General features: G+C 36.7%; 1 protein-coding gene across 6 annotated transcripts in view; it reads left to right on the top strand.

The window, feature by feature from the left end:
* Window positions 1-15798, top strand: part of USP47 (ubiquitin specific peptidase 47) — a 105712-nt gene that overhangs the window by 22063 nt on the left and 67851 nt on the right. For 4 of the 6 annotated variants that reach the window (XM_086340031.1, XM_086340030.1, XM_086340029.1 and 1 more), the window contains exon 2: window positions 14375-14578. In XM_086340031.1, the coding sequence (XP_086196157.1) occupies window positions 14576-14578 (3 nt within the window). In that variant the 5' untranslated portion in view covers window positions 14375-14575. Of the gene's footprint in view, window positions 1-8782; window positions 8843-14374; window positions 14579-15798 lie in introns of all 6 variants that reach the window. The other 2 variants (XM_086340027.1, XM_086340025.1) reach the window with 1 other exon arrangement.

Here is a 15798-nt window from a genome sequence, read left to right as displayed (position 1 = left end):
TTGGCGGCACTAGTGGTAAAGAAATCACCTGCCAGTGCAGGAGACATAGAGACTCAGGTTTGATCCCTGGGTCAGGAACAGCCCTTGGAGGCGGGCATGGGCATGGCAACCTACTCCAGTATCTTGCCTGGAGAATCCCACAGACAGAGGAGCCTGGCAGGCTCCTTAGGGTTGCACAGAGTCAGACATGACTGAAGCGACTGAGCATGTAAGCATGTAATCAAGGTAATACTCTAATTACTTATATAAAGTAGCACATATGTTATCATAGAATATGGTATTCATATTTTATTTTAAATACAAAATGACTTCTTAATATTCTAATCATTTCTGTTCAGAGAACTTCCTTTAGCAGTTCTTCTAGGGTAGATCTCTCAACAACATATCCCTTAGTTTTCCTTCATCTGAAATGTTTTGGTTTTCCTGTCATTCCTGAAGGGTATTTTTGCTGGAAACAGAATTCTAAACTGGCAGTCCTTTTCTTTCAGCACTTAGAAAATATTGTGTCTCTGTAATTTCTGGTGAGAAACATGCTACATTTGATTGTTTTGGCCTCATAGATGGTGTTTCTCTCTCACTACTTTCAAAATCTTCCTCTTTGTCTTTAGTTTTCAAGGAGCTTGATTAAGATGTGTCTTTCTGTCATTTTCTTTGGGTTTATCCTCTTTGGGATTCACTCAGCTTCTTGATTGTGTAGTTTTATGTCTTTTGCATTTTGCATTTTTTTTTTTTTTTTTGGCCATACTGTGCAATCCATGGGATGAGTTCCTTCTCCCAACCAGGGACTGAATCCAGGCTCAGAAAATGAAAGATCCAGAATCCTAACTGTTGGACCACAGGGAACTCCCTGTCTTTTGCAAATTTGGGATGATTTTAGCCATTACTTCTCCGAATGCTTTTTTAGGCTCACCCTCTTTCTTCTTTGCTTACAGGACTTGGATTATACAAATATTAGATCTTTTGTTTGCAGTCTTGCTGTGACAGATCTTTTTTCTAGAAATTCTGTTTGGTGCTTTTATAAGTCTGCTAATTATCCATTCGTCTGTTGGTGGAGATCTACATTGCTTCCATGTCCTGGCTATTGTAAATAGTGCTGCAGTGAACCTCAGGGTACATGTGTCTTTTTCAATTATGGTTTTCTCTGGGTATATGCCCAGTAGTGGAATAAAGGAAGTTGTGGTATATGTATAAAGATGGAGTATTGCTCCATTTATAAAGAGCTGTAAAGAGGAACAAATTTGAGTCCGTTCTCATGAGGTGGATAAATCTGGAGTCTTTTTATACAGAGTGAAGTAAATCAGAAAGAGAAAAGCAAATATCATATATTAACACGTATCTATGGAGTCTAGAAAAATGGTGAACCTATTTGCAGGTCAGGAATAGAGATGCAGACATAGAGAACAGACTTAGGACATAGCAGGGAAAGGAGAAGGCAGGACAGATTGAGAGAGTAGCATTGAAACATACACATTACCACATGTAAAACAGAGAGCGAATGGGAAGTTAGCTATGTAACGCAGGGAGCTCAACCCAGTACTCTGTGACATCTAGAGGGGTGGGATGGGGTGGGGCATGGGAGGGAGGTTCCAGAGGGAGGGGACATATGTATACTTATGACTGATTTACTTTGTTGTATGGCAGAAATGAACACAACATTATAAAATAATTATCCTCCAGTTAAAAATAAATTTTAAGAAAAGTCTGCTAATTGCCAACGTCTACTCATGAACTCAAAGGTCTTTGTTATTTCTTGAAACATGTTATATGTGTTTCTTTTTATAATGTTTTATGATGTTGAAATTATGAAGTTTCGAACTTTCTTTTTATTTTATTTTTTGGCTATGCCGGGTCTTCATTGCCACACGGGCTTTTCTCTGGTTGTGGTGAGCAAGGGTTACTCTCTGGTTGCGGTGTGTGGGCTTCTCATTGCAGTAGTTTCTCTTGGGCTCTAGGGTGCACGGGCTTCAGTAGTGGCGTCATGTGGGCTCAGTGGTTGTGACTCCTGGACTCTAGAGCACAGGCTCAGTAGTTGTGGCACTCGGGCTTAGTCGCTCTGTGGCATGTGGGATCCTCCCAGACCAGGGATAGAACCCCTGTCTCCTGCATTGGCAGGTGGATTCTTTACCACTGAGCCACCAGGGAAGCCCCTGTTGCTGATAGTTTCAATATTGAACATTTTTTCATACGTTATTGCTGTGTTTTATTCCTTGCTGACCCTCATGATTCCTTTTTCATTATATATTTAGCGGTTTAAAATTTTTTTGGAGCTGTTCATTTGTCTTGTGATTATGAGAATATTTAAGAAATTTCTTTCTTTAATTTATTTGGCTGTGCTGGGTGTTAAGCGTGGCACACAGGATCTTTGGTCCTTGTTGCATCAAGTGGGGTCTTTGGTTGTGGCATGTGGGATCTAGTTCTCTGACCACGAATCGAACCTAGTCCCGCTGCATTGTGAGCACAGAGTCTTAGCCACTGGGTCAATAGGGAAGTCCCAGGAATAATTTTTATGGAAATTGTTTGAGCTCTGGAATACAGATAGCTTCTTCCAGAAGAAAACTGTTACTGTTTCTGCCATTTACCTCGGAGTACTACTATTCTAGAACCATTTTCAAAGTTTTGTTTTTTTTTTTTACTGCCCAGATAGTGTGAATTGGGATTGTAACCAGCCTGAGGGCCAGTCTGTGGCTACACGTTCTCAGGAGTAACACCCCTGTTACACTCCAAGGTATCAAACAGGCCATCCTCTTTTAGTATCTAGGAAAAGAGAGGTAGAAGAGTAGTAGAATAGGCAGGTGCATTATCTTTAAATTAAGCTTTCAATTTAGAGTTAATTGTAGATTCACCTGTAGTTCTGAGAAATAAAAAGGAGACATGGTGTACTCTTTACCCAGTTCCCTCTAATGGTAATACCAAGTAAACTCTAGTACAATATAACACTCAAGATATTGGCATTGATACAGTCAAGATGCAGCACATTTTCATCTCCACAAGGGTCTCTCACGATGCCCTTTTACAACTACACTCACTCCTCTCCCAGTCCCAGCCCCTTTAATTCCTGGCAATCACTGATCTGTTTTCCATTTCTATATTTGATCATTTCAAAAATGTTGTATAGGCTTACAGTTGCTTGTCCTTTGTATTTCTGTGGTGTAAGCTGTAACTTCTCCTTTTTCATTTCTAACTTTATTGATTTGACCCCTCTCCATTTTTTTCTTAATGAATCTGGCTAAAGGTTTATCAGTTTCATTTCTCTTTTCAGAGAACCAAGTTTTGATTTCATTACTCTTTTCTGTTGTTTTCTTTGTCTCTAATTCTTTTATTTTTGCTCTCATCTTTATGATTTCTTTCCTTCTACTAGTGTTTGATTTTGTTCTTTCTCTAGTTGCTTTGGATAAGATTAGGTTGTTGATTTGAGATTTTTCTTGTTTCCTGCTGTAGGATTGTATTGCTATGAATATCCCTCTTAAAACTGCATTTGCTGTGTTCCAGAGTTTTTGGATCATTGTGTTTTCATTTTCATTTGTCTCTAAGTATTTTTTATTTCCTTTTTGATTTCTTCAGTGACCCATTAGTTGCTTAGTAACATGTTGTTTAGCCTCCATGTGTCTGTTTTTTCTGCGGTTTTTTCTTTTAGTTGATTTCTAATCATTAGTGTTGTGGTCTGAGAAGATGCTTCATATGATGTCAGTCTTCTTAAATGTACCAAGATTTGCTTTGTGGCCCAGCATATGATCTATCCTGGAGAATGTACCTTGTGCACTTAAGAAGAATGTGTATTCTGCTGCTTTCGGATGGAATGTTCTGTAATTATCAATTAGTCCATCTGATCTAATTCATCATTTAAAGCCTGTTTTTCCATATTGATTTTCTGTTTGTATGATCTGTCCACTGATATAAAAAGCCCCCCACTATTATTGTGTTACTGTCAATTTTTCCTTTTATGGCTTGCCTGATATATTGAGGTGTTCCTATGCTGGTTGCATAGATATTTATGATTGTTACATCTTCTCAGACTGATCCCTTGATCATTATGTAGTGTCCTTCTTTTTCTCTCATGATAGTCTTTATTTTAAGGTCCATTTTGTCTGATTTGAGTATTGCTACTCCAGCTTCCTGGAGCTTGTTCTTGTCCCTCTGGTGGGCATGGTGTGTTAGGGGGTGTGTTTAGAGGTGTCTGTGCATTCAGGACAGACTTTAGGCAAGCTGTTGCTGATGAGTGGTGCCATGTTCCCACCTTGTTGGTTGTTTGGCTTGAGGGGTCTCAGCACATAGACTGCAGGCTGTAGGACGGGGTCAGGTCTTGGTGCCAAAATGGTGACCTACACGAGAGTTCACACTGATGTGTATTCCCTGGGGCCTCTGCCACCAGTGTCTCTGTTCCCGCAGTGAGCCACAGTCAACCCGCGCCTCCCCAAGAGAGCCTTTAACATCTGCAGGCGCATGTGGCGCAGGCTCCCAGGGAGTCACTCCCCTGCCCCATTCTAGTGCACGTGAAATCTTGGGTGCACCGTCCTAGAGTGGCGTCTCTGTTTCCCCCAGACCGGCGCATCTCCTGCACTCAGGCGCTGCTGGCCTTCAAAGCCAGATGCCCTGGGGAATGTGCCCAGTGCCAGACCCCCAGGCCGAGGAGCTTGACAGGAGGCTCAGAACTCACTCCTGTAGGAGAACCTCTGAAATACAGTTATCCTTCAGTCTGTGGGTCATCACACGGTCGGTGTGGGATTTAATTATATTGTGAAAGCACCCCTCTTACCATCTCACTGTGGCTTCTTGTTTGTCTTTGGGTGTAGAATATCATTTTTTTTTGTAGGTTCCAGTCTTTTTTGTCGATGGTCATTCAGCAGTTAGTTGTGGTTTTGGTGTTTCCATGAGAGGACGAGAGTGCAATTCCTTCTTCTCTGCCATCTTGTCTCCTCCTGAGTTGAATCTTTAATATATCTTTTGTTTCCTTTTACATACTTCCCTGTACCTTCTTAAAATACAGAGTATAGTTTAAAACTTTTTATATTCTTGCCTACTAATTATATCATCTGTATTATATCTGGGTTGATTTTTCTACTTCATTAGGGATGGGTCATCCTTTCCTACTTTGATGCATGCCTGTTAATTTTAAATTGGATGCCAAACACTGTGATTTTTATGTTGATGAGTACTGGGTGTATTATTTCCATAGATATTCTTGAGCTTTGTTCTCTGACAATGTGAATTTACTTGTAAACGTTTTGAGCCTTTTGAGGCTTGCTTTTTAGTATTTTAAGATTGACCCAGAATAGCCTTTATTTTATTTTTATTTTTGTATTTACTTTTGGCTGTGCTGGTACTTTGTTGCTGCTCTGGCTTTTCTCTAGTTGTGGCAAGCAGGGGCTACTCTTCATCACAGTTTGTGGGCTTCCCATTCTTGTTGTGGAGCACAGACTCTAGGACACGTGGGCTCAGTAGTTGCGGTTCCCAGGATCTAGAACACAAGCTCCGTAGTTGTGGCACACAGCCTTAGTTGCTCTGCAGCATGTGGGATCTTCCTGGACTAGGGATTGAACCTGTGTCTCCTGCATTGGCAGGCGGATTCTTTACCCCTGAGCCACGAAGGAAGCCCCCCAGAATAACCTTTAGATAAGGCCTAATTTGGTTCTACTGCTGAGACAATACTCTCCTGTCTGCTCTTATCTGATGCCTATGTATTATGATTTTCTTTTCACTCTGGCTGGTGGGAACTGAAGTGAGCTCAGGGATTCTTTTCTTGGTTCTTTCCCTTGCCTAGGTAGTTTCTTCACATGTATATGTTGATGAGTACTCAACTGAATACTCAGGGAGGGCCATTACATACCTCTGGAGCATGCTATTTGCACATCTTTCCTCTCTTCAATATTCTGCTGTGTCAATTCTAGCTGAATTGACCCACTTGAATTTCTAGCCTCTTCTTTTCAGCTCAGGGAGATTGCTGAACTCTAGCTGGGTTCTTCTGCCAAGGTAGCTTACAGTGTTTGTTTCTCTTTCCACAGGGATCACTATCCTGTGTTATCTGTTACTTAATATTTTTAAACTATTGTTTTATATATTTCATCTCTTCTTTTTAGTTGTTTAAAGTGGAGAAGGTAAATCCAATCTGCTATTTTATTTCGGCTCATAGGTAAATCCAATCTGCTATTTTATTTCGGCTCATAGTGGAAGTTTTTTGGAGTTAACAATAAATAATAACATAAACAGATATATCAGGTGGCTAAAGTGCTGTGGAGAAACCTGAAGCGAGAAAGGGAGGTGAAGAGGATTGCAATTTTAAATTGAATGGTGAGAAGAGAGTTTGAGAAATTGGCTCTTTTGATTATCTTTTGCATATCCACACACTCAATGACTTTTGCTCATGAATGTGCAACTTGGGCAAACCTGGACAGGGACAGCTTATTCTGCTCTGCTTGGCGTCAGTAGGGGCATCTGAAAGTCTGGGGGTTGGAATCATCTGAATGCTTCCTCACATGTATGGTGCTTGATGCTAGTTGCCAGATGGCATCTCAGTTGGATTGTGGTTAGAACTTCTACACATGACCTTCTCATATGGCTGCTTGGCTCCTACACAGCATAGTGGCCAAATTCCAAGGATGAGCATCTGAGGGAAAGCCAGGAAGAAGCTTTATTGCCTTTTCTAACCCAATCTTGAAAGTAATGTTATGTATCATAGAAAGTCACACCAGCTAGCCCATATTAAAAGGAACTGGAATTAGACTCCTAATCTTGCTGGGAGGCATGTCAGAGAATTTGTGGACACTTGTTTAAACCACCACACATCACTTCCTGGCCTTTTGGCTAAGATCAAGTGTAAAGCCACTGCAATGATAATTTGTGAAAAGGAGGTAAGGATATCTAAAGGAAGAGCATGATAACATACAGTACAGTGTACAGAAATGGAAAGAGTCTGAGGCTAGTGGTTACCTGATGCTGTGCTGATGCTGCTAAGTCGCTTTAGTCGTGTCCGACTCTGTGCGACCCCATAGACAGCAGCCCATCAGGCTCCACCTTCCCTGGGATTCTCCAAGCAAGAATACTGGAGTGGGTTGCCGTTTCCTTCTCCAATGCATGAAAGTGAAGTCACTCGGTCGTGTCTGACTCTTAGCAACCCCATGGACCGCAGCCTACCAGGCTCCTCCGTCCATGGGATTTTCCAGGCAAGAGTACTGGAGTGGGGTGCCATTGCCTTCTCCGACCTGATGCCTTAGACTTGTTTATTGCTGAATTCCCTTGTGCAGTGTCCACTCCACTCCTTGAAGGCAAGGGCTTTTATTCACCGCTATTTTCTCAGCGCCTAAAACAGTGTTTGACAGATAGTTGTAGTTTAATTCTTATTTGTGGAAGAAATAGTCAACCTATTGGTGCCAGGTATCAAAAAATCATAAAAATTCATAAAAATCATAAAAATGAATATGTAAACTTTGATATACCAATTCTTTCTTTAGGCAGTATTCTTCAGGGAAAACTGTACAAATAAGCAAAGCTATAGTGGAAATTTGAAAGTGTCTGAATGTCCATTAACAGAATAGTTAAATAAATTTTGATTGGACTGTATAATGGAACACTGCAGTTTTCAAACTCAGTGTTTTGGCCCAGAAAGATAAGTGAGTGTTGAGGGGAAAGGAACAGAATTTAAATGGTGGTGTTCAGAATGATTCTTTTGGTTAATAGTTTTTAATATTCATAGAATGGAGAGGATCTAATAGGATATATATCAAATTGTTAATAAGTGCTATAAGAGTTATTTTAGACTTGCTTGTCAAAAAATATGTACTACCATTATAGTAGAAACATATTTCTATTGTAAAAGAAAACTGTAAAGATTTTTAATTGATGTAGAATAGTATCTAAGCTATTGTGAATGCCCGACTCTTTGTGATCCCATGGACTGCAGCCTACCATGCTCCTCTGTCCATGGGATTTTCCAAGCAAGGATGCTGGAGTGGTTTGCCATTTCTTTCTCCAGGGGGATCTTCCCAACCCAGGGATCGAACCCAGGTCTCCTGCACTTCAGGCAGACTCTTTACCGATTGAGCTACCAGGGAAGCCTCTGCATGATAAAAAGCACCTTTTAAAACAATATGTTGGTTTCCTTTTATTAATTAAAGAAGGTGGAGAAAAACAAAATTTATACAGAAAAAGTGTAGAATGTTAAACCAAGATTTTTCAAGAGATTATGTCTTGATTATAGGTTATCCTATAGATAACTGGTATAGACTTCTAAGTTCTGAATGTAATATACAGTGTGATGACTGTAGTTAACAATACTGTATTGTATAGTGGAAAATTGTTAAGATAACAGGACTTAAAAGTTCTCAACACAAAATTGTAACTATTGTCAGATGATAGGTGTTAACTTATTGTAGTAATTAATCATTTTGGAATATATACTTTTATCAAATCATTATGTTGTACACCTTCAAACTATTACAGAGTTATGCATTAATTATATCTCAATAAAACTAGGAAAGTATGTGACTTAGAACATTTGATTTATACACAGTTCTGAAGCTACCACTCTGTTAAAATGTGGTTGTTTTCCATGTTACTATTATATTTATCACCATAACATAGGCTTTCAGTAACTTTCAAGAATAATTGAGGCTTAAGATTAAAATTACAAGTATAATTTATATATAAAATCTTAGATGTTATAATAATACTTTAATTCACACATATTTTGTTGCAAAAATGCCTTTAGGTTAATTGTTCTCATTTCACTGTCTTATCTCTTTATTTTAAAGAAATGATTTGTAATTTATTTTGTTCTTATATACCATAGGATGTGTTTTGGAGATGCAGACAAAATATCTTTGATGAAATGAAGAAGAAATTTTTACAGGTAGACTGCTGATGTGATTGCTTTAGTGTGATAATCAGCAGAGCAAGTGACAGCATGTTAATGTTTTTGTTTAATAACAAGGCATGTCTTAAGTTTTATGGTTGTTTGCCTATTTATTTCTACCTAATTTTAATAATAAGTCACCTTAAATGAATATATGTCTGATAGCACCTTGTCTTTAACAAATGAATGAGGTGGGAAAATGACGTAAAAAACTATAGAACCCTTTGTTTTGACTTTTGGGTATAGTGGTTGTCTATTTTATACAGATATATTTATTTTCTGAAATATTAATAGTGCTGAGATTAATTTAATCATTTACAGAGTCAAGACCCAGAAATCTTAACTTGAAAACTTAAATAGAAATTAAAAACAACCTGTATGCACTAGAAACTTACACATTCCTCTGATGTAGCATCCCATTCTAACCTTTATTAATACCTCATTTCACTCAGACCCCTTTATCTCTAGACTCAAGGTTCTTAATTTAATTTCTTCTATTCTCTCCAGGTGATCTGTGGCAAGAGACCACTTAGAAAATACATTAGAAAAAAAAAAAAAAAGAAAATACATTAGAGTTTCGTGGGGAGTTGAAATAAAATGGAGGGAGGATCTTAAAAATAATCTTTTTCTTGTGTAAGACTCCCAGCACTACCCCAGGAATTGTTTGTTACTTACTAAAGTAGAAACGGACAATCTGAATGAGGCTGATAAATTTAATAAATTTCAGTCAGCAAAAATATTTACACCGTGAGTTGTTTTTTCCAGTTTGTGGCAGTGTATTAACCATGAACTGTGGATACCCAGAAGGGTAATTTTCTAAGACCTCATTTCTTAGTCCATAGCAGTTTCTTTATCAAGAAGTAGATAAAGTGGACTCTGTGTGTGTGTGTGTGTGAGGAGACGTATTTTTAAGTTTATAACCATAGTATATAACATTGAAAAGAAGAAAGTCCTGAGAGAAAATGGGTTGACAGACTTAGAGGTGAAGAGGTTCTTAATGTTTTAAAATTCTTCATAAATTACTTTTTTTCTTAGAAAAATCTTAATCTTGATAGCTTTGAATTTTGTTTGATATTAATTTTTCTGCGTGTGAACACCATTTTAAATATACGCATTAATTGTGCACCTTGTTTTGTGTTTTTTAGTAAGAAATATGTAGGAATTTTTTTTTTTGTGAAACAAATGTTATGATATTAACTTCATAGAACACAGATTTGAACTTAGAACTGTTCAAAATGCCCAGAATAGGAGATAAGATGACTTGAGAGGCACACACCCCTTTAGCAGACTCAGAGACTTCTTGGGCAGAAGGACTATCTGTGTTGACCACTTCTAGATGTTCTGACAGTGATCCGAATCTTTGGACGGACCATATATTTGCAGTGTTTTTATCCCAGTATATTTTACCTTTTGTAAATAAGGCTATCATTTTTATTTGTTTTTTCAAGGATTCTTTTTTTCAGGCTTTGCTAGGAAATCTATTTCTACAGAGAGCATAAAGACAGATCACTCTCTCAGCTTACAGTGTTAATATAACTTCTGTTGACTGTCCCCTTTTTCTCACAAATGTAATATTACTGTGAGTTGCTCACAAAGTAATCTTAATTTTATGCTTTGTACCTTTTTTGTAATTGACTAGATTTTCTTTGTAGAGAATGTTATGCCTCTCTAATAGCTCACCAAATATAGATGAAATATTTTCTCAAGTCCATGCTTTAGGTTTTTCTAAAACTTTGCATTTTTTTTTAAACTGTTGTCTCTTATTCATTATAGAACTTTCACTAACTTGAAAATTGTGCTCCCTTCCCTAAATTAAGGTGTGTGTTCAGATGCTGTACCTTAATGTTAGGTGTAGTATTTAAATGGACACCTTCCCACTACCAGCCGCCGTCACTAATGCTGCCACATCTTTCTCCCTACCAGCGCATGCATGTGCTTGAATGTATTCTGTTATCTATTACTGTGGAACAGTCTGCTCCAGAACGTTATGGCTTAAAACAGCTAGTTTATTTGTTCACAATTCTTTGAGATGGGATTTGGGCAAAGGCTTAACCAGTCAGTTTTCCACTCCACATAGCATTATCTGGGATCATTACTTGGCTGCATTTGGTTGGTGACTAGCTTTAGATGGAATGTCCAAGAAGGCTTTTCTCACTTAGCAGCCACCCCAGTGCTCCACCAAGTGGCCATTTTCTGTGTGGTGATCCCAGGGTAAATGAATTTTTTTTGCTTGGCTGACTTATAAGAGGAACATTCCAAGAGATCCAAAACCAGACGTTTCCTGCTTTAACTCACACAGAATCACTTCTGTCACATTCTGTTGGTCCTAGTTGGTCACAAGGCCAGCCCAGATTCATTGGAAGAGGAAAAAGAATGGCAAAGAATGTGTAGCCATCTTTAATTCACCTCAAGATGGTGGTGTTTTTTGCTTTGGGCATAAGTAGGATCAGTCAGGGGTAGAGGTCCAAAAAAATTAAGAAAAAAGAGGACACCCCTATTTTCCTAATTCTAAGAAATACTTTTTTACATTTTAAGTATTTTGGAAATTTGTATGTTTAGTATAATGTTGTAGAGTTGTTTTTTTTTATATCCCTCTTGGAAAGCTAAGATTGGTACACCTTATTGATGAAACCTTAAAATTGGGAAAAAGATTTTTTTTTCTTATTAGTTGCTAAATTGGGAGGCAAGAGGAGGAAAGAGATTTTGCTTCAGTGTAATTAGTGTTGGCATTCATGGTAACAAAAATTCACATGTAATCCATGGATGATAGCCATATAGTAGATTAAGTTCAGACTGAAAAATGGGCCAGGAGGTTGAGTATAAAGTCATAGAATTTACTTGTGGCTATCTTAGAACTTTAAAGAAGACCAAAGCTTGTTTAAATTATCCTAGAATTGAATTTAAGAGCAATATGTGATTGACCTAGAAATTCTTACAGGAAGCTTAAGGAAACAGAAAAATGCACAAAATTTTATATAGATATTCATCATAAAATTATTTCTAAAGTGTAAAAAAAGTCTAGCTTAAGAGTCAGTAAAATAAAATTGATGGAACAAATTATTATTAATCCGTGTAATAAAATACTATTCAGTTGTTAAAACGATGAGTTAGAAAAAACTTGACAAGGAAAGATTATATGTGTATAAGTGAAGAAAGACATTTCAAAACAGCATATATATTCTATCTGAATATTTGTGTTTTAAAAGCATGCATGTATATATCCGTTTGTGTATGTGTAGGAAAAATATTTGGAAGAATATAAACCAAAATGTTCACAGTTACCTGTGTTATGAATTAGAGTTAATTTCCACTTTTTCCTTCATACTCTTCCTATTTTTTTTTTTTAAAGAAACAAAAATTCTTAACATGCAGTGCACAGAAAAGAAAGTTGTTGTTATTAAAAAGAATAAAAGGCATACATAAAATTAGCTTTTGTGTTTACTACAGTACACTTAGCCTTCAGATGAGATTCCACTGGGGCTAATTTTACCAACATCTGGATGTGGGAGAGGAGGCTGGAGTGCCTGTACCTTGTACTCACTTATTTAGGGAAGAACCAGGAATTGCTGATGGCCATATGATGGTGTCATATCACCATTAAGTATACTGCTATGCCAGTGTTTGTGATTCCTGAATTGTTAGGTAGAGTTCTCTTCCTTCGACCTTTAACTCAAACTTATCTGAAGCTTTAAAATCTGGCCACAATAGTGCTTTTCACCTGGAAGACTTGAGTCTACCTCTGAAGTATACTATTGAAACTGTGAAAGCAGATCTTTTGTAGTTGAAATTGTTTTTGAGTTCTCCTTCCTTTATTGTAAACCAGAGTTTAAAAAGGGTCCATTTTATATTTCTCAGTTTGACATTAAAATGTGTAAAACCATCTATTGCAAGTGTTAATATAACATCCTAAGTTTTCAGCTGAAGACTTTTTTATTATCCTGTTTGTTTGATTAAAAGTGTATTTTTCTTTGTTTTTAAAGGGGTATTATTGGTAGTTAAATATCTTGATTTGTGTGAAATACAGTGCTAGCCAGTCTTAAACAATATACTTCTTTTATGGCAACTTACTTCTGTTCTAAACTATCTGGATTAACCTTAGTTTAAGTAATCTTTTACAAATCCCAAATTATATTGATATATGGCAGAAACTAATTAATGATTATATTACCTTACCAAACAAAAACTGTGGCTGTTCTGTCTACAGTACTCATCAGTGATAATAAGTATTCTTATTTTAAAATGGATAATATAGAAGCAGCAAAAGACTGAGGATGATATTATTGTGTTTTTGTTTTCTGTTTTTTTTTAAGAAGGAAAGAAATACATTCTTGTATGCAGTACCGGTTTGTACAGTTCACATTTGTGCAAAAGCCTTTTGTGGGGATGGTGAGAGGAAATAACTGCCTCACTAGACACTGAGGGAAAGGAAGATATTTACATAATCAGATTTGCATATTAAAATTCAGTTCTAGATTGAAGGAAGATAAGAGTGAGAGAAACTATTGCCATATCTTAATGTAAGATTCTGATTACTGCAGGCAGGAATAAAGAGGAAAGGAATAGTTCAAGAGATATTCAGATGGTAGAAATGATAGAATTTGGTAATTATGCGAGGTGAAGAACAAGGAAGAAATGAAGAATATGCTTACCTGTCTGGTTTCAGCAGTCTGTAGATGATGGTACCATTCATTGAGTTGGGCATTACAGGAGGAGGGAAAGAACTTATTTCACTACAGTGTCTGAAGCAGCCAACTATCCCTCTGGAAGATAGGAAAAAAGTCTCCTTTAACAGCTTGAGGGAATGCATAGCTTCCTTGAGAAAATCTTTTTCAAAATTTTTCTTCTCAGATTTACGGGCTAGATGAAAAAGAATGAAAAAAATTTGTGATCCTAATTCCTTGTACATTGATAATAGAAAAGTATTTTTTCCTGGCTTACCTTTACCCCTCTGCTGGCTAGTCTCTTTGGGTAAGCTTGTTAGCTCCTAACACACTGATAAATGGGGTAAATGGGGTTTTTGGACATTGAGTCTGCGGGTATGACAAGGACAACATAAAGATCAGGGTGCCTGATTGCTTATATCCTTTAGTTACGGGTTTTGCGGTCTGAGATAATCCTCATTGCATTTCTATACACTTCCCTTTCTGTTTCATCAGGAAACCCAGAAATGCTAGATATAACCGTGCTGGCATAGTAGTGACACATTTTTAAGGGTCAGATTTTGTTGTTTTCAACTGAAAATTGCTCAGGTAAACTGTCTTTATGGGCTTGTTGGTCATTGATTTGCAGCCTTAAAAGGTGAAAGCAAATATCTGTAAGAACAACAGCTGATTCTTATATATGACCCAGTTTTCCCAAAACTAACATACATGGTGCTTTATATGTTTGACATACCCAGTAGAGTTTCAGACATAAAACAGTAATATTCACACAAAGAAAATAGTATTTTGTGTTGTTTTGCATTTAATAGTAGAAAACAATAATTATATTTTTCTTTAAAGATAAATAATGTATTTTTTAAAATTTCAGATAGAAAATGCTGCTGAAGAACCAAGAGTCTTATGTATAATACAAGATACTACTAATTCAAAGACGGTGAATGAACGGATCACTTTAAACTTACCAGCTTCTACTCCACTCAGAAAGCTCTTTGAAGATGTGGCCAACAAAGTAGGCTACATAAATGGAACCTTTGATTTGGTGTGGGGGAATGGAATCAATACTGCTGATATGGTAAAACTCTAAACTGAAAGCATCTTTTCTTAAGCTGCTAATAATATTATAGTTGCTGTTATTAATGAGTATATTAAATCCTGGAACCCTTCTTGATACCATAAGCAAAACTCTATAGAGTATGTGCAACTCATCCCTTTACCTTCATTTGAAATTCAGCATTTGATTATCTTAAAGTCTGCAGTGTTATTTCATTAGTTTTTTTATTCATATGAGTTGATTATCACAAGACTGTGTCATCTGTGGAAAAATTTCCAACATTTACTGAATGGGATAATACTCATTTTAAATATTTAAGTGAGAAAAGCAGGATATAAAATCATATGTATTTTATAATTAATGTTTTGAAAAGGAGAAAAAAATGTAATATATAGAAAGAAAAAGGAATAGAAGGACTTGGATCTGCAATATTAACAGAGATTATGTACCACATAGAGTGATGAAACACCTGATGAGGAAAGTTGGTGGTACCATGACTTCTCCTTCAAAGATCTCACAGTAAAGTTGTAGAGACAAGTACATAAAAAAATAATTACGTTAACATGTTTTAAGTATTATTAAGTGTTATTTATGAGTTTACTCTTAAGTGTTATTTATGAGTTTACTCTAAGTGCAAAGGGGAGGCACTGATGAGTTTTGCTTGGGACAGTAGCAAGAAGACTGTTGAGTTGCATCTCATCTGTATTTTAGGATAGTATTCCTTATAGTCTTTTTGCTCCCTGACTCTTCAGTCCAAATTCACCCTAAATAATTGTTAGAATTATCTTCAGTCATCTTAAATCATAGTACTCCTGTCATCTTCCAGTTTAGAAATCTTTAATGACTGCTCACTGCCCACTGATTAAAAATCATATTCCCTAGGTTAGCATTCAAGACAATTGGTCCTTTAAGTCTAATGTTAACTCACAGATAGGACTAATTTATTTTAACATAAAATTTTATACTTCTCCATCTCCATGTTTTTGCTTATGTTAACCTCTTCCTGTCCTGTACCATTGTTGCTCCTCAGTTTCCCAGGAAAATAGCTTTAACAGCAAATGAAGTTGAATGTGTATCTTCATCATATTTGGAGGGTATAGTCTTAATTGGCTGTATAGAAGAATAAGAGGTGTTGGATATTTCTTGATTTGCCTTTAAAATTGATGATATTTTGCCTTCTATTTCATAATGTATTTGGTTTTTTTTAATATAGAACTACTGTTTTTAAACGGAAAAAGAAT

The sequence above is a fragment of the Bos grunniens genome, chromosome 15 (assembly GCF_055505025.1).
Source record: "Bos grunniens cultivar Pamir isolate PY7600 chromosome 15, Bosgru_T2T1.0, whole genome shotgun sequence".
Classification (NCBI taxonomy): Eukaryota; Metazoa; Chordata; class Mammalia; order Artiodactyla; family Bovidae; genus Bos; species Bos grunniens.
Note: the sequence above shows the minus strand (reverse complement) of the source record. Positions and strands in the feature narration are given on the sequence as shown.